This window comes from Ips typographus, linkage group LG2, assembly GCF_016097725.1.
Source record: "Ips typographus isolate SLU linkage group LG2, UJ_Ityp_2.0, whole genome shotgun sequence".
Taxonomy (NCBI): domain Eukaryota; kingdom Metazoa; phylum Arthropoda; class Insecta; order Coleoptera; family Curculionidae; genus Ips; species Ips typographus.
This window is the reverse complement of record NC_138423.1, coordinates 13,602,311-13,621,289: the sequence shown is the minus strand read 5'-3', so window position 1 is coordinate 13,621,289 and position 18,979 is coordinate 13,602,311. Positions and strand designations below refer to the sequence as shown.

At 36.8% G+C, this 18,979-nt stretch overlaps 2 protein-coding genes across 12 annotated transcripts in view; one reads left to right on the top strand and one right to left on the bottom strand.

The window, feature by feature from the left end:
* Positions 1 to 503: 503 nt before the first annotated feature.
* LOC145740633 (uncharacterized) lies at positions 504 to 12,575 on the top strand. Of its 5 annotated transcripts, none has more exons than XR_014181486.1 (4): positions 504 to 685; positions 765 to 996; positions 1,254 to 1,454; positions 11,262 to 12,575. XR_014181486.1 is itself a non-coding variant. In XM_081996249.1 (4 exons), exons 1-3 carry the CDS (start codon positions 1,117 to 1,119, stop codon positions 11,422 to 11,424), a joined length of 450 nt encoding a protein of 149 aa, XP_081852375.1. In that variant the 5' UTR covers positions 1,094 to 1,116; the 3' UTR covers positions 11,425 to 11,441; positions 11,505 to 12,575. The 5 variants fall into 5 exon arrangements, 2 of the variants coding, with proteins under 2 accessions (XP_081852375.1, XP_081852374.1); XM_081996249.1 differs by lacking the exons at positions 504 to 685; positions 765 to 996 and adding an exon at positions 1,094 to 1,202 and having other exon boundaries at positions 11,262 to 11,441; positions 11,505 to 12,575; XR_014181485.1 differs by lacking the exon at positions 765 to 996 and having other exon boundaries at positions 514 to 685.
* Positions 12,576 to 14,096: 1,521 nt separating this feature from the next.
* The window catches only part of ATP8B (ATPase phospholipid transporting 8B), an 89,746-nt gene continuing 84,863 nt past the window's right edge, over positions 14,097 to 18,979 (bottom strand). For all 7 annotated transcript variants that reach the window (XM_081996193.1, XM_081996191.1, XM_081996190.1 and 4 more), the window contains one exon: positions 14,097 to 15,381. In XM_081996193.1, coding sequence (XP_081852319.1) covers positions 15,085 to 15,381 — 297 coding nt within the window. In that variant the 3' untranslated portion in view covers positions 14,097 to 15,084. The remainder of the gene's footprint in view (positions 15,382 to 18,979) is intronic.

Below are 18,979 nucleotides of genomic sequence, written 5' to 3'. Positions count from 1 at the left end.
GCTATGTATGTAAAACTGGCAACACTGCATTGAACCCTTAAGAGTAAAGAGTTGAAAGAAATGTTGCCAACATAATTAACAAATTGTAATATAATTTTCCTTAGAAAAGTGTTAAATTAGCATTAATATTGAAATCCTTGGAGAAAAGTATGCTAACCTGAATATAGAGACAATATTCATCAAATTAAAGTAATTCTTGTTGTTACAAAAAAGTGTTACATGTTTCTAGGCATTGTGCTATTTATTTATTTTACCAGTGCCTTAAAAACACCATATATTTCCCAAACAAAACACACACAAAGTACAAACATAATTTTCTAAAAAAATTGATAACTTTGGCAACTCTAACATAATTCTATGATCTGGCAACGCTGGTTGACACCTACCTCTGACAAATCCTAAGCTTGTTTGAATGGACGGTCACATGGTAACTACAAAGCCATTGTTTAAGTGAGCACGTGATGATGATGATAATGATCACTCTTCTTGAACTGATGAGCGTGATGTCAGGCGTCAAACGTTATAACCATAACAGCTTATTAAAAGTACAAAGTAGTGTTTATTTTTGTTTTTGTTGTATCAAACAATCAACAAAAGGGCAAAGAGAGTCCTAACTATCTCTTCAAATAGTTATTGTTATTTCCAGTTTATGACGGGATCATTAAACTGTATAATTATTTTCCAGGTTAGTACCAAAGTAGTAGTTATGAAGGGGTAAATTACATAATGTTAGGTTAATGTCATTAATTTTTTTTTGGGAACAGTTGCAACAACTTATGGAATTGTTATTTGGTTGGATGTACTGTCTTGTTGACTTTATCAAATTCCCCTAAATTCGTAAAAGTTGATTCTCTCTTCTTAAGTTTGAGTTCTACCATTTTCTACTATGTGCTTCTATTAATCTGACTGATTTGATTAGAAATTTTCAATAGTGAGTTCTAGAGTTTTCAGTTAGTACCTATTACTGCAGTTTTACTTACATAAAAGGACTAAAAGGTTAGTATTTATGGTTATTTATTGAAAGTATGTAATGGTGTCAACTTCAGGAATTATATCATTATAATGCTTTCTAGTAGGTATATAATTAATGTCCAAAGATAGCAAATAGATAAGATAATGGCCTTATTCAACTTATTTACCTATAATTTTTTTTACATAACAGTTTTTCTAGGATGTAAAGAAAGACCCCTTCTTCTTACAAGGTGTGTCTATAACTGTTTTTCCCATTCATTTTATATTTATTTTTATTACAGGATAAAGGGCAATATGATTCAGCTGAAAATCATTTTATTTGGTCTTACTATTGTTGGTGCTGTAGCATTAGCAGTTTACAATCATTACAATGCTCAGGAAGCACCTCAGCAGTATAGAGCAAGTAGACAACAAATGGCGAAACGTCGACGACGATCGCCATCGCCGCCAGTCTCAATCTGTTCTGAGGATAGTTCTTCAGGGTAGGTATTTCAAAAACATGCTGTATTTAGTACTATTAATATAGGATTTTGTAAAGAATAGTAGGTAACCAAAAATTTTCCTGCTACCTGCAGGAAATACAAAATGCACTTTAAAATCACTGTAACTTTTTTCTGGTAAACCAACTGGAATCTAAATATCTGTTTTCCAATATCTTCTAGCCAAAAAAGGTATGCTTATCTAGTTAGTATTCCTAAAATCACTGGATTTTTGCAATTAAAATTTGGCTTGATGCATTTCTGAGAAAAATTTAAGAAACTTTTTGTTAAAATAACTGCCTATAAGATAAGTTGTGCTAAATCGTATTATTTTGACCCCATAAATATGGTATTAATTTTTTTACCACTTATGGGACACCTTGTATAGTACAGATAAAAAGAAAAAAATTCAAAAAATACAGAATTTTTCTCACAATCATTCTGAAAATCGACGATTTTACATATATTTTGTCGAATTGAACAAGAAAAATACTAGGTGAACTTATGTATACTATATTAGCAAGTGACTGACAAACAATGGAATTTTAATTTCAGTCACTCAGATGACGTTCTTGGCAAGAGAAGGTTTAGGACAATTTATAATTTTATTTTCTTTTCCATCTAAAATTAGGGCAAGTTTGTATTATGTTACTTATTTGAAAAATTGTTACTTTTTGAAATGATTACAAATAACTGAAATGTTACATGCGTGCAGGACAGTTTTGCTTGTATAATACGAAAGTAGGCGGTGCAAGCGTTGACATAAGGCTGCAAACTTGACGTCACGATGACGTAGTTGAACAAGACAATATATTGACAAACTGTCAAATTCGCTCGACGTGCGTCAAAGTAATATTTTGTCGATATGCAGGCACAGCCTACTTTACCGTTAATACTAGGAGGTTTATGGGATAAAAAAACTTTGATTAGCGATTATTTCAAAAAGTATGAATATTTCAACTAAGTAACGTAAAACGAATGACCCCAACTTTGAACAAGGAATAAGATAAAATTATAAAAATAGGGTTGTTCAAATCAGAAATCTTGACTTTTTGCACTTTTTAAAATTAATTTTTTGAGGCCAATTTTTGAACACCCCGTATCAATACTTTCGACATTTTCTGCATCCACTCTTAGAACCAACAATGTTTCTTCTTCTTCTTGTGGTTCCTATCCGTTACGGATGTTGGCAATCAGCATGGCGAGCCTAACCTTGTTTACGGCAATGCGGAAGAGTTCGGTTGATGTTTTTCCGGTCCACTTCCTGAGGTTATGCAGCCAAGATATTCTTCTCCTTCCTGGACCTCTTCTTCCATTGATTTTTCCCTGGATGATTGTCTGGAGTAAGGAGTACCTGGAGTCGTTTCTCATGATGTGGCCCAGATATTGCAGTTTTCGGATCTTGATGGTGTTCATAATTTCTTTTTGTTTATTCATCCTTCTTAGTACCTCTTCATTAGTGATATGTTCGGTCCATGATATCCTCATCATTCTTCGATAGAGTCGCATTTCGAAGGCTTCTATTTTCTTGGATGTGCTTTCATTGAGTGTCCAAGATTCCGTCCCGTATAAGAGGATAGAAAAGATGTAACATCTGAGAAGTCTCATTTTTGTTTCCAGTGTAAGATCATGGCTTCTGAAGAGTTTGCTCATTTTGTTGTAGGCGGCTGTGGCTTTGGCGATTCGTGATTTGATTTCTTGAGTTGCGTCCCAGTTCTCGTTTATACGTGTTCCCAGGTACGTGATGTGTGGTACTCTCTCTATTGGTTGGTTGTTGATGGATAACTGGATGTTGTCAATCTTGTTCTTGCTAATGACCATAATTTTGGTCTTTTGTATGTTTATGTCCAAACCATATTCCTTACTAACTCTTGCTATTTTGTTGATAAGTTGTTGTAGTGCTTGTGGGCTATCTGCGAACACGATGGTGTCGTCCGCGTATCTTATATTACTCAATTTAGTAAAACAATTAGTAAACAATGTTTAACACGACAAAATACAAAAACCAAGAAAAAAACGTTTTCTGTTATGCGAAGATTGCAATTGTTTTAGGTAAGTATTGCAAAAATATCAAATTTCACATAAATACCTCAGAAGCGCCACCTTCTTAAATTAATTTTTATCGTAATATGGGTCTCTTTGTCTAACCTTTTATAAAAAGACAGAAAAATGGCTGAATATGGGCAGTTCTATGTCCGAAACTGGTTGAACAGGCCTTATTTCTTGAAGGCTGAAATAAAGTATTGTGGAGAGGACTGTGTGTTATTCTTTACTTTTCGTATTCATACAACTCCACTGAGTGATAATGGACTTTTACTTTTTTTAATATTTTTTTGTTGTATGTACAGGGTGTCCAGATTTAGTGTGTTTTGACAGGAAAACCCCATTTCCCGGCTAGATAGGAAAAAACTAATATACTAGAGCCAAAGAATAGCTATTTAACAAGAATAAGGGACAGCCGGCATAATTCCTTTGATGTTGGGGTGGTGTTTTTGGCTGACCTCCGTTTGCCTTTGGTAGGCAACATGTTGCCGGTTGTCTCTTATCTTATTTCAATGTGAAATAAAAATTGCATCCAATTTTCAGGATAAAATATTGTTACGTTTTTCCCGTGGGTTCACACAAAGTCAGTTTAACTCAACAATTAATAAATTTATTAACACTTCAAAACACTCCGTACAATAATTAACACAGCTACTAAAAACACTACTACAATTCCACAATTATTCCACTATTTAAACTTAACCGCGTTCCCAAATTCACTACTACTGCGGTCGAGACCGCGTCTTTTATATTCGCAAACCACGTTCTAGAATGACCGCGAAACGCTTCGCGGGTTGCCTTGATCATTCAAGAATCTTCCAGGTAGCGTTTCCTAACTGTGGCCTACTTTAATACGCGCCCGGCCAGATATTGCGGCGCATCGGTTTCATCCCGAGGCGAGCGCTCGTTAAGAAGTATCGAGCATAGTAGGCCCAGACCGTAACACTGCCCCCCTCTTAAAGCTGATCGTCCCGATCCGCTTCATCCAATCCCTGGTATTTCTTGAGTCTGTCCAGATGGACAATTTTCATCTTGCCTTTGGGGCTGCGTTGGACTCTGTACACGACGTCGTTTAACCTTTTTACCACATTGTAAGGTCCCTCCCAAACAGGTGTTAATTTCGGTGATTTGCCTTTCTTCCTCTGAGGGTTAAACAACCAAACTTTATCATCCTTCTGGAACCCTCCCGAATTGGCCCTCAGATCATAACGGGCTTTCATCTTGTCGCTAGCTAGATTCAAACTTTCCCTGACCAGATCATGGATGTTCAGTAATCTGTCTTGCAACTCGTCAACGTAGTTCTCAATGTTCGTGCTTTGGCCTGTTGGAGATCCGAACACCACATCGCATGGAAGTCGCAGTTCTCGACCAAACAGAACTTTAGATGGTGACTGTCCCGTTGAGTTGTGGACTGCTGCTCTATAAGCCATCAAGAAGAGCGGAATATGCTGGTCCCAATCTTTCTGATGCTGATCAACAACCTTTGAGAGATGTTGCTCTATGGTCTTATTAAATCTCTCGACCATGCCATCCGACTGAGGATGAAGCGGCGTTGTTCGGGTCTTCCTAATGCCTAGCAGGTCACAGAGCCTCTGAAAGAGCTTGGACTCAAAGTTTCGTCCCTGATCAGAGTGTAACTCCAACGGCACACCAAATCTACTGAAGACATTTTCGACGAGAATATCAGCGACTGTGCTGGCTTCTTGATTTGGAATCGCAAATACCTCAGGCCATTTGCTAAAGTAATCCATGGCAACAAGAATGTACTTGTTGCCTCTGTTGGTCTCCGGAAAAGGCCCAGCGACGTCTATCGCTAAACGTTCGAACGGCAATCCTACGTTGTACTGCTTCATAGGTCCCCGGGATCTCGTCTGTGGTCCGTGGCTAGCTGCACAAATGGAACATTGTCGACACCATGATTTCACGTCTTGGCAGTAGTTCACCCAGTAAAAACGTTGCCGGATTTTGTCCAAAGTCTTATTTACTCCCAAATGAGCACCAGTCTTTCCATTGTGCATTTCCTCCAGTACGTGGTCGACCCTTCCTCTGGGAACTACCAGCTGCTTCCTTATCTCTTTTCCATCGGCACTCTCCCAAGCTCTTTTTAGCAAGCCGCCTTCAACCACAAGCGAGTCCCACTGAGCCCAAAGTGCTTTGAACGTCAGGCCTTTGCTAGAGATTTCTTGCCATGTTGGTCTTGGCTCGCTTTGTTCCTTTCTCAACAACAATGGGCCTATGTCGCTGTCTTCTAGTTGATCCTTCCTAATCTCATCGGTACTCCATTCATCATTGGTCTTCAGCTGAACCATTCTGATGGACACAACGCCTTCACGTTGTTCCGCTTTCTGGCAATGTTTGCATTCTTCGGCGCAAGGTCTTCTTGATAGAGCATCTGCGTTATTATGCAGCTTTCCGGGTCGATGCTTGATGTTGAAATTATACTGCTGGAGTTTTTCAAACCATCTTGCTACTTGTCCTTCCGGTTGTTTCATTCCGAGGAGCCACTTGAGTGCCGCATGGTCAGTCCTTATCAAAAATTCCTGTCCGTACAAGTACTTGTGAAAGTGATCGACTGATTTTACTATTGCCAGTAGCTCTTTTCTCGTTACACAGTAGTTCCGTTCTGCTTTGGTAAGTTTCCTACTGAAGTATTCTATAACATGTTCTTCTCCGTTTTGGATTTGAGACAATACAGCTCCAATACCAGAATTACTGGCATCTGTGTCTAAAATGAACTTTCCTTTTGGTTGTGGATAACTGAGGATGGGACTAGAGCAAAGTGATGCCTTTAACCTTCTGAACGCCTGATCACATTGGGTATTCCAACAGTAGGGTGTTTTGTCCTCAGTAAGTTGATGTAGCGGAGCTGCGATGTTGGCAAATCCTTCCACAAACCGTCTGTAGTAGGTGGCAAGTCCTAGAAAGCTTCTGAGTTCGTGTTTATCCTTTGGTACTGGCCATTCTCTAATTGCTTGGATCTTCTTGTCGTCCGTCTGGATTCCGTCGACCGTCACCACATGCCCAAGGAATTCGACTTGCTTTTGGAAGAACCAACACTTTTTGGCGTTCAATCGAAGATGGGCACCACCTATTCTAGCAAATACTTCTTGCAAGTTGTCCAGATGTTCTTCAAAAGTTTTTTCCATCACCATGATATCGTCCAGATAAACCAAGCAAGTCTTCCAGTTAAGGCCACGAAGCACAATTTCCATTAGTCTTTCAAACGTAGCAGGAGCATTACAAAGTCCGAAGGGCATCACATTGAATTGGTACAGCCCATTTCCAGCAGAAAAAGCAGTCTTCTCCTTATCTTGCTCCTCAATGCCAACTTGCCAGTACCCACTCTTCAAATCTAAAGTGGAAAACCAACAGGATCCTGCCAAAGTCGTCAGTGTATCGTCGATACGGGGAAGTGGATAGCTGTCCTTTTTGGTCACGTCATTCAGTTTTCGGTAATCTACACAAAATCTGCTTGATCCATCTTTCTTAGTGACCAGAACAACAGGCGATGACCAAGGGCTGCAGGATTCTTCTATAACTCCGTCGTCAAGCATCCTGTCCACTAATTCCTGCACTTCCTGTTGTTTGGCTATTGGTAGTCTCCTAGGTGGTTGTCGAATCGGTTGTGCATTGCCGGTGTTAATTCGGTGTTTTACAATGGTAGTTTTTCCCATATTGTTCGGTGTTCCAAATATGCTAGCATGGTCCAAAATCAGTCTCCGAGCCTTCTTTAGTTGTGGTGTTGACAGATGTTTCCAGGTCTTTTCAAGTTCATTTAAGAGCTTGTTTTCCCCCAACTGCTCCTCCTGTTCTGGTAACCCATCGCAATTGGTTATTTTGACTACAGGATCGAATACCGCAATAATTTCGCCTTTGTTGATTTTTACGTCGTCTGAAAAAATATTTGCAACTCTTATTGGGACTTCACTTCCTCCATTTACAAGTGATTTCCCAATGAGGCATCTTCCTGGTCGGTCCGGGTTTCGTACAAGTCCAACACAGCTCCCAGAATTCTGCTCCAATTGTCCAATAATTATTTGCTCGGAATTACCGCTTATTTTTACTGTCTGAGATGCCAAAACATTAATGGGTGACTCACAGCGGTGACTGGTTGACAGGATGAACTCTTCACTTCCAAACCGTAGGATATTTTGTTCGGGATCAAAAGAAAATCCATGTTGACGAATCAGGTCCATTCCCAGAATAAATTCATCTTCAATATCCGCTACTAACACAGTGTGGTAAAACGTAATGCTTCCAAGGCAAATCTTGACTGTTATTTCTCCTAAAACTTTAGCCGATTCTCCAGTCACAGTGCGCAGGAGAATACTTCTTCGTAAAGGTTTAATTTGACTTTTATCCACAAGGTTTGACCGGATCAAAGATACTGCCGCACCGGTATCCAAAGTAAAAGTAACGTTCATCGCATCCACCTTTCCATCTACGTTCAGGCTTCCTATTGATCTACCCAGGCTTCTGATGGAGATAATTCTGGGGGCTTTGTCTTCGCTAGTCAACATTCGCCCCGTAATGTTGACTAGTGGGAGTTTTCCTGGTCCCTTCTGGATGGTTGTACGTCCCTCGTTGGAGAGCGGGACGGTATCCTTACTCGACAATCTCGTTTGATGTGTCCCGTACGTCCGCATCGATAACACTCCACTCTAGTGATCGGGCGTGACCGTTCTAACTGTGTGGACTGGCCATTTGCTAATGCTGCCATTTGTTGCACTATTTGGCCGAACATTGATTTAATTTCATTCATTGGTGTAGCAGCATGATCGGCTGGCGGTTCTCTCTCCTCTTGAATAGTCACGGCCCTGATCCTTGGCTTTAAGTCATTGCACGCAGCTTCAACTTCCAGCGCTCGAACTAGTAATTCGCTGCTGTTGCTTCCTTTGAACATCTTCAGCATTTTCTTTACTTCCAGATCTCGAATCCCATCTACAAAACACTGTGCCACAAGTTCTTCTTGGATTTCATCCGGGACGGCTGGGTAAGCCAGATGCACAAGGCGACGAATTTCGGCCTCAAACTCTTGTAAATTTTCACCAGTTTTCTGCAGTCTTGCCTTTAATTGTGTTTGGTACACTCCTTTCCTATGCTGATCCCCATAACGTCGTTCTAATGCAGCTACTAATGCGTCATAGTTGCTTTGTTGGGCGATAGGCAGAGTCTGTAACAGCTCCAATGCAGGTCCTCGTAATGCCACCACCAGTGCTACAGCCTTTTCCTCGTTACTCCATCTATTTGCATTTGCAGCGGCCTCAAATTGGAGTTGGTACGTTGCCCATGAAGTTTGACCGTCGTATGTGGGAGGCTTGATCTTGTTGAGCCCGTTTCCGGTGATCACTGTAGAGCTGGCTCCTCTGCTGTCAATTTTCTGCTCTAAGTCGCGTAGCTTTATCTCAACATCATTCTGAATTTTATTAATGTCCTCCCGAACATCAATCTGAATTTTACTAATGTCGTCCCGAACATCATTAATGTCTTCCCGAACATCCTTTAATTTTTCCTCAACATCACACTTCATCTTTTTAAGACTATGGGTTACATACTCTTGGATTTCTGTTTTGGTCCCCGCTAGACCGTTCAATATTTCTACGTTACGTTTTTCTTGCATTTCTATATCTTGTTGTCTCATTCTTTCTTTTTCTTCTTTGTCTTGTTGTCGAATTCTTTCTTGTTCTTCCTTCTCTTGTTGTCGAATCCTTTCTTGTTCTTCCTTGTCTTGTTGTCGTTCTTCCTTGTCTTGTTTAAGCATTGCCATAATAGCTGCAAATTGGGCCTCCATGTTTGCACTTTGACGTCTTGTTATTGGCATAAAATAAATTTAACACACCACTGTTCCGAAAATCTCTAGTCCGGTTCTGAACACAAGTCTTTAACCCGAAGTTTAGTTCCAATTCACGTCGCACTAACGTCTGATCGCACTTCTGACACCAATTGTTACGTTTTTCCCGTGGGTTCACACAAAGTCAGTTTAACTCAACAATTAATAAATTTATTAACACTTCAAAACACTCCGTACAATAATTAACACAGCTACTAAAAACACTACTACAATTCTACAATTATTCCACTATTTAAACTTAACCGCGTTCCCAAATTCACTACTACTGCGGTCGAGACCGCGTCTTTTATATTCGCAAACCACGTTCTAGAATGACCGCGAAACGCTTCGCGGGTTGCCTTGATCATTCAAGAATCTTCCAGGTAGCGTTTCCTAACTGTGGCCTACTTTAATACGCGCCCGGCCAGATATTGCGGCGCATCGGTTTCATCCCGAGGCGAGCGCTCGTTAAGAAGTATCGAGCATAGTAGGCCCAGACCGTAACAATATTAACTAATTTCTTATAATCATAGATGGCAAAAACCGTATTTTCATATCTTGTCAGTTTGCAGCGATAGAGGGCGTTTTTCGAATTTCGTTAATTTTGAAAACTCTTCACAACTTTTTTATCTCTCTTTATCTTTTTTAAATATCCAAGTGAAACAAAAACTTGTTTAAGGCACTTTTTTATCGTGATTTTAAGGGCGTGCTTACTTTTTGCTGTTACTCTCTGTTTTCTCAATAATTGACGTAACTTTCTTATTATAACTCATAATCAAATATAACTTAAAGAAAATGCAATTTTTTATAGTTATTTCTACGAATAACTGAAATATGAAGTTAACTTGCAATGAGTAACAGATATAGACCCATTAACAAATTTCTTTTTCAGTAATTTCACACACATCAAAGTAACTAACGACTAGAGAACTATTTTTTAAATCAATGGTAGAAAATAACAAATAAAAAATAACTTGTTTCTTTGACTCCAAAGTTAAAAACGCAGTAATTTTAAGCATTCAAGTGTTGTTCATAGAAACAAGAAATAAATAAACGTCACTTTTGACAGCTTATGTCAAAATCTTAGTCAAAGACAACTTGAAGACAAGTTTTAGCCTAAATTGTGTTATTTTTTTCATAACATTCATTGTATTATAATGCATATTAATTTGTTAAAGTGCCTTATGGCCTGGAGTTCCGACTTTGGTAATTTTATCCATAGATAATGTATTTTTTCTATTTTTGGCATATAAAGTGACACTTTTCAAAACTGATTAGAGTGACAAAACTTTTCGTAACTAGTTACGAAAAGTAACACTTTATGTAACTAGTTATGAAAAGTTCATTTCATCACTCCCTGTTTTTATGCATTTCCGTAGAAACATATGGGCGACATCCATCATAACATGTCGCTGTCACAGTTTATACAAGGTGCTATGAAAGTGAATATTTGTGTTAAATTACTTTAAAAGATGGTTTTTACCGCTTTTTGGTCAAAATTAGAAAAAAGTATGTATGCAACACGTTTCGAAAATGTCTTATTGTGTAACTCATTCAAATTTTGGGACCTCGCTGCGCTCGCCCTACAAACATTCGTGACACAAAATCGAACTTTTCGTAACTGGTTACATAAATAGCTATTATGGAATTGCCTTCAATGTTCTGAATTTCATTTGATGATTTCTGAATTTAAATTGATTTTTTCCTAATTGCACTTGATGGTTTCTGAATGCAGTTCCCAATTCTGAATTACGCTTGACCTTTTCTGAATCTCACTTGGCCTTTTCTGAACTACATTTGGAAATGGTGTAGTTTTTTTCTATCTATCTGGAAAATGGGGTTTTCCTGTCAAAACACTCTAAATCCGAACACCCTGTACAACAATTATTGACGAAAATAATGATGTATTGGGTTGGTAATATTTTTGTTTTTTTTAGGCCCAAAAGTTTACCACAGTGTTCTATTTGTTGTGCTGCTTTGGTATCAGATGATATTTATGTAAAAAAATTGAACTGCGGACATATGTTTCATAAAGTATGCATTGATCCCTGGTTTAATGTAAAAAAGACCTGTCCAAATTGCAGACGACATGTAGATTAAGAGGAGTGATATTTAAGGTACTTTTGTTTTTTCTATAATAAGAAAAGTTTTCTGAAATTTACTCATAACAACAATTTTAGCTATTTTTTTATTAAGTGCCACCAAAAGGACGCAATATTGACTATTTTTGTAATAACCGTATTACCACTGAAATTTTAAATAATGTTATTCAGGACTAGTTTTTATGAACTGTTGCGGTTTATAGTGACAGTTTAGTGTTTGAACTGAAAATTGTAAGTATTTGTAAGTATACAGGATGTTTTTCTTTTGGTCATTAAAATGTAATTAGTTAGAAAGGAAATTACGTTAGACCACCGAGATTTAGCGGTTACTCGTACTAATTAACTCAATGCCTCCATCTCAATTTCTATGTGATATTTAAGAATATTCTGCATTACAGGGTGATCTAATGATTTAAGCTATTCAATTTTTGACCGTTATTAGTTTTAGTAGCGGCTAATAACATTGAAATGAGTTTAGAAAGCTTTCTTGTCCCTTGCTAAGTTTTTAAGTTCAACCATGAATTAAAAGAAATTATTTTTAGCAGTACAAAAAGGTTCAAGAAGACAATGACACAAAAGTCAGTAAAACGCCGGCAACATTGTCATGCTGCGATTTTTGTTCGTTTTAGGAAAATGGTTTATTTAGCAATATCACAACATAAAACATAAATAATTTTACATGTTTTTATAAAGAGTTTTCATAAAGTTCGATTTAGAAAAATGCCCGTTTTGGCGACATGACAACAATTTCATCCTGAACATTTTAATATAACGGAAAAACTAAACTTTTTACAGCTACAACCCTGTAAATAAAGGAATAACATAATAGACTTTGTGTAAGTTGGTTCACCCTGTATATTGCAATGTTTTTGAGTGAAACAGTTTCTAAGTCATTCATGTTGGATGAGAAGTTTTGTAATTATACAAAAGCTGACTTTTAATAGCTGGATAACTAACCTAACCAATCAAAATTGTTTACTTTGCTGAGATGACATTTGTTGTCCATTTTGATGGGTTAGACGCAATGACTGTCTATTATAAATCCAGCTGAAATATACAAAGTAGAATGCCCAACTTAGCTTATTGGGTAACAATGTGAACATCATTTTATATGCTTGACTATATTAATAAATTTTACTATTAAAGATATTTTTTTTTATTATTATTGTGCCCGTCTGGATCCCGACAGGTTAATTATAAAAGATATGACCCAATGTGATTCCACAATATACCGTTTTAACATTTGAAATATTCCGGAGATATGCGAAAAAATACGAAATTTTGCAAAATCGTTTTTATTTTGTTTTGAGCTTATTTGAAGAGATAATTTAAAGTGATTGACACTTTGTCATTGCAACGTTTTCAGCTCTGTAAAATGAAATGTATATCTAATTTGTTCCTCCGACGTTTCGTTTTTTTGTAATCATCATCAATTTACTTTTTAAATACGGACCTGGATTTTTGTTTTTGATCGTTCTTTTTAATCCAAACAATACGTTATGCAAATGTTAGAACGGCATATTATTGTACTCCAAATCCAGATCCCAGTGATGTGTCTTGCATTTGAAACACCCCGTACAAGGAAATTACTGTGTTATATATATATATATATATAAATAATCTTTATTTTCAACAGAAAAAAAGCTATCGACCACTTGGTCTTTCTGCCTATGTTTACAGTGGGATTTTTTTTATAGTTTTATCATACATGTTAACTTATTCTAATTATTTACAAAAAAAAAAGTAGTCTTAGTTAAAGTGCTCTAGTAGGGTGGCAGTGGGAAAGAGGTAACGGGATTGTCTGGTTGGTCTTGTTATGCACAGTGGGTTTATTATTGTCCAGTTGTTTGGATTATTTTTCCATTTGTTTTGTAGTTGTATAAGTCTCTCTGTTATTTTGGTCATGTTTGTACGTTCGTAGAGAAGTTGGTTGGATGGGTTGTGTAGTGATTACTGTGTTATTTGTGTCGATACCTATGCCTGGTTTTCTGTAAAAATCGAATTTACTATTAGGGACATAGAAGTAGCACGAGGTCATTTTAGTTTTCCTGACAATTGGCGAATGCACCGTAAATAAATGATAAGATGATTACTGTGTTATTTTTTGGGAAAATCATCTTATCATTTATTTACGGTGCATTCGCCAATTGTCAGGAAAACTAAAATGACCTCGTGCTACTTCTGTGTCCCTAATAGTAAATTCGATTTTTACAGAAAACCAGGCATAGGTATCGAAAAAAGCAGAACACAAGGAGGTAAATTTCATTTACTCCTGATCCTTGTGTAATTCGCCAAAATTTTACTAAATTCACCTCCTCCTACTTATGTGCTCCTAATAGAAAACCTAATTTTTGCAGAAAATCGACATGAACAAAAAGCAAAAACGTGCCGAGGTAGACTTTTAGCGCATTCGTCAATTGTCAAGAAAACTAAATTTACCCCTATTCTCTACAATACTATACTATTACTGCTATTTCTCTACTCCTGGTAGAAGATCCAATTTTTCCAAATAGTTAGTGAACTTGATTGGATTAGAAATTGTCGGTTCTGATTCAACTGTATTATACTGGAACTATTTTTAACAAAATTTTGTGAAAGTTTTAACTTAATAATGGATTGGGATCCATGGATTGACACTCTACTGTAAGATGTTTAAACAAAAAAACCACGTACAGAAAAAATAAATTTATTCATAAAAAAAACAAAAAGCAATACTTCAAATATAACTATGTAATAATAAGAAATATCTTATAACATTTAAACATACTTTGTTTGACTAGTAAAGCTTATTTTAAGTGTAGTGTACAAGTAAATCGATTTTTACTAAGAGGCGAGTAGAACGCGTGGGTCACTGCGGTGCACACCATCTGACCGACAAATCCGACGCGGCCTACTACCAATTTAGTTCTTAAACTATTTTCAGCGATAATTATTAGAAAAGAAATACTTAAATATAACAACAGGTCAACAATAATTACACTAATAACGGCGATTATTAAATGTTTGCCAAGTAGGACTTTTTCGGTGACATCGAAAGAGATCTGGGGGACAGAACTACCGACTAAGGGTAATAAAAAAAGATATGTGACGTCATCACTTTGTCTGTAACTGTAGTGAGTTTGTGGCCGACAGCTCCTTTGTAGACAGGAACTTGAATAAAATCCCAGCCTGGCAACAATCTGGTTGATCTGTACTTAAAATGGTTTGCGCAGTTAGTCCATTTAATTATGTATAAGTCTCAGTAAATGGTCGTTACTCTCTCTCATAAAGCCTTCGCTAAGCAGCAAAATAAAAAGTTTGCCAAACGACACGATTTGATTAGTTCTAGATAAAATAAATACGTAAATAATAAAAAATACTGTCATGAAGTTTGGTTATACAGTTAACTTTGATACGAATTTAACAGGGAGATCCTTGAGTACACACAACACTGGAAATAATCACTCATTAAGGTTTAGGTTTTATGACAATCTTACACAAAACTAGTTCAAACAGCTGGTTGGTTTACTACAGAGTGTCATAGTCTGTTCCTGAGTTAAAACCAGGTGGTTTTTATAGCGGGTTATTTATGGGACACCCTGTATAAACCAGTTGAAAAGCCTGATACAAACATACCCAAGGACCGGTCGACACCTAAAACCTAAAAATTCAGTTACTATCACAAATTAATTGTGTCCAAGTCTTGAATAGGCGCGCGACCGCTACTACTGCCATCTTGAGACACGGCCGAATTAGGCGGATTCTTGTTCGTCTCCTTTGGCTCTTTGGAATTTGAAAACTTCATAATGTTTGGTATTGAAAAATCGGCGTTGGGTAATTTGCGCATGATCTTGCCCGAAGTGATCAGGCGGCCAAAACCTTCTTGGTGAGCGAACGCGTAACCTGAACGGATTGATCGTCTGGCCCTGCGCGCTGAAGGCGTTCGGAGCACGTCTTGACTTTGTCTTGATCTAACCTGAAAATATCAATTTTTATTTAGCGGTAGATAATTACTGTATAGTGGAAAACAGATTGATGTATGTCTAAATAAGCTTCGACAGGTATTAATAAATATTGGGCGTATTGGGCAGATAGAAAGAAAATGGTGTTGTCAACGGAAAAGACCAAGGCTATGGTGGTATTCAGTAGCGGAAGGAGGTACGTTAATAGAAGGCTTCGATTCAGGAGTGAATACATTGATTTTACTATAAAACACAAGTATCTAGGCTTAACATTTGACGGACAGATGAAATGGACTACGCACATAAATAATGTCTGTCTGAGAGCAGGTAAAGCTATTAATGTCATGAAGGCGCTTACAAGGGTTTGGTGGGGTGCGGACCCTGGGACGTTGTTGAATGTATACAGGGTGTCCCACGACGAAAGACATCGATTGATATTAGAAAAAGTATAAATAGGAGAGTTTTGAAAATTTGGCAGGATACTGATTGGCAGGAATCTAACTAAAATATTTTCAAGATGGTTGAAAATTAGGCACTTCCGTTTATACCGGAAGTCGATCACAACTTTCTTATAAAATAGAACATCCTATATATTATTACATATTTGGATTCCTCACAAAATTCTGACCAACTTAGGTGTACAATGCCCTAAGCCTATCTCTAGCCGTTTTCAAAATATTTGATATTTTTCCAAAAAAGTAACAGTTGCAACGCTCAACATATTTTTGTACTCTGTCAAAACCGTATTTCATTTTGCAATGAAACTTTGGATTATTGTAAATAAAGGATCGTTTTATTAAACTGAGGGTGCGTAATGACTCATTTGTATACAGGGTCGTCAAAAAAAAAATCATAAACTTGCCACTAAAAAAAATGAAAAATCTCAAGTTTTTTAAATAGAAACCCACATTTTTTATGACGGAATCATACAAAACATTAAAACATACTATACATTTCAATTTACTTGCCTATATCTAAATCCAACCCATTTCGTTTTATTTGAGAATAAACATTTTTTATTATTAAAACTACAGATTTCTTGAAAATTGAAAATTTGTGTGAATCATGTCTATTGAACATTCCATTTTTAGTGAATTTAGCCTCGTCAATATTATTCAATAACAATTCTTCTCCATAGTGACTAGTCAGCAAAAACTCAATAAAAACCACTCTCTTTGGAAAGTCAACCTCTTTTAAGTGTTGCACTAATTTAAATAAAAAGGTGAAATTTATGTTTCTTCAGGATCCTCTGAATTGAGCTTTTAGATATGCCTGATTCTACGGAAACTTGTCTTATTGACGAAGTTGGATTTGCAACAAAATAGCCCAAAATTGCAATTTCTACATTTGTATTATTAAGGATTGGTTTTGTTTTAATAGCTTTTCTCTTCACAGATCCCGTATTCTCAAAATTTTCAATTATTTGCTTGACAGCTTTTGGTGATGGCTTTGGTTTTTCTGGATAACGAGCGGCAAATACCTCACATGTTCTACTCAAAACTTTATCACATTCTCCGTAAATAATAAACAGATTTAAGTAATCTTGGTTTGAATAACGTAACCGCTACGGTATATTTGCAGTAGTCAAAACACTCAAAACTAGTGTTATTAACATGCCCTGCAGGTCTCCAATATCACCGTGTGTCAAAAGCATAACCAACTAGAATACCAGATAATCCCAACCGTGCAGCATAATAAAAAAATGTTTATTCTCAAATAAAACGAAATGGGTTGGATTTAGGTATAGGCAAGTAAATTGAAACGTATAGTACTTTTTTTTTAATGCCCAAAATGATTCCGTCATAAAAAAATGTGGGTTTCTATTTAAAAAACTTGAGATTTTTTTAGTGGCAAGTTTATGATTTTTTTTTGACGACCCTGTATACAAATGAGTCATTACGCACCCTCAGTTTAATAAAACGATCCTTTATTTACAATAACCCAAAGTTTCATTGCAAAATAAAATACGGTTTTGACAGAGTCCAAAAATATGTTGAGCGTTGCAACTGTCACTTTTTTGGAAAAACCTTAAATATATCGAAAACGGCTAAAGATAGACATAGGACATTGTACACAAAAGTTGGTCAGAATTTTGTGAAGAATCCAAATATGTAATAATATATAGAGTGTTCTATTTAAAAAAAGAAAGTTGTGATCGACTTCCGTTATAAACGGAAATACAACCATCTTGAAAATATTTTAGTTAGATTGGGCATGCCCACATCAGTATCCTGCCAAATTTTCAAAACTCCTATTTATACTTGATCCAATATCAATCGATGTCTTTCGTCGTGGGACACCCTGTATAAGGGTATGGTTCGCTCACATTTGGAGTATGCTTGCCAGGCTATTTTTTCAACATCTCAACTCAATAGGAATAAGGTTACTAGGACTCAGAATCAGGCCTTGAGGATCGTCCCGGGTTGTATCACCGCCCTCTGTACAAGAAAGCCAAGAAGGTGCATGCCAAAAATTCCAATATGGCCGAAATATGGGATTGACAGTTTGCATTTGTTTGTATTGTGGAAATTGAGTTTTTGGATGATTAAATTAATTTTTAAGGTTTAAAGTCAAGACTTGGGATTACTTGCCAAAGTAATTTTTGTTTGCTATTATATATTGTTGTTTATATGTTTATTGTTCTAGTGAAAGTGTAGTTTGTGTTCATTTTATTGTGTTATCACTATTGAACTAACTTAAATTCTATTGCCTCTACAATATGCCGTCCACTGGTTGTTTGCGAAATTTCTAAAAGCAATTTGGTGAAAGGCCCAAAAGTGTCGGTCTTTTACTTTCCAAAAGACCCTGCTCGAACTCAACAGTGGTTGAAAGCTTTGAAGTGGAATGATTTTACTCCAACACAATACTCAGTGGTAAGTACAATATGCTTTCTCATTCAGTAAACTTATTGCCTCTTACATACATTGGTATGTGACTTATGTGAGTTACATTTTGAGGCCGCCTGCATTTTGAGAGCAACAAAGGTTTACTCTGAAGAAACAGGACAGCTTTTAGAAGTTCTATTGGCACATTTACATTTTAAAAGAAAGGTCTTGGTAATAATATAAAACCCATTTACCAGTTTTGCTTACCTAGATTCAAGGATTTCCAAATTTTCTTTGATTGAGCAGTTTTTACATTAGTTTGTTGTACTTTCCAAGACAAAGGGTTCTAACCAAACTTGCTTTGGCTGGACTTTATACTTACTATACAAAGCCATATCTATACATATCTGGATCAGGAATGAAGCGTTCTTTGATTTTTCACTCACAACTTCTAATCAACTACACGAAAAAATAAAAAAAAACATATTTTCTACTGCATCTCCATAGGTTTGTGTACAAAAAAAAATCCGATAACGCCGCCATTAAAAGTGACATTCTAGGCTTTCTTGTAAAGAAGGCGGTGGTTGTATGCGTTCTACTCCGGCAAATGTCCTGTTGGCAGAGTGTGTCGAGATGCCAATGAATTTGAGATGGGACTGGATTTGTGCGAAATATGCTCTGAAACATCTCGCTCGAGAGAGGAGTTTGGTCAGGGAAAGGATGCTGCAGTTTTATGGAATATACCAACGGAAACCCGTGTATTGGGGCAACAGGTTGGTGCCACCGT

Bases quoted from the DNA above. Each gene is read 5' to 3' on its own strand.
- LOC145740633 (XM_081996249.1), top strand. From the start codon at position 1,117: ATGGCCTTATTCAACTTATTTACCTATAATTTTTTTTACATAACAGTT. The intron at 1,203-1,253 runs GTGTGTCTATAA...TTTTTATTACAG, and splicing joins AGACCCCTTCTTCTTACAAG to GATAAAGGGCAATATGATTC. The intron at 1,455-11,261 runs GTAGGTATTTCA...TGTTTTTTTTAG, and splicing joins TCTGAGGATAGTTCTTCAGG to GCCCAAAAGTTTACCACAGT.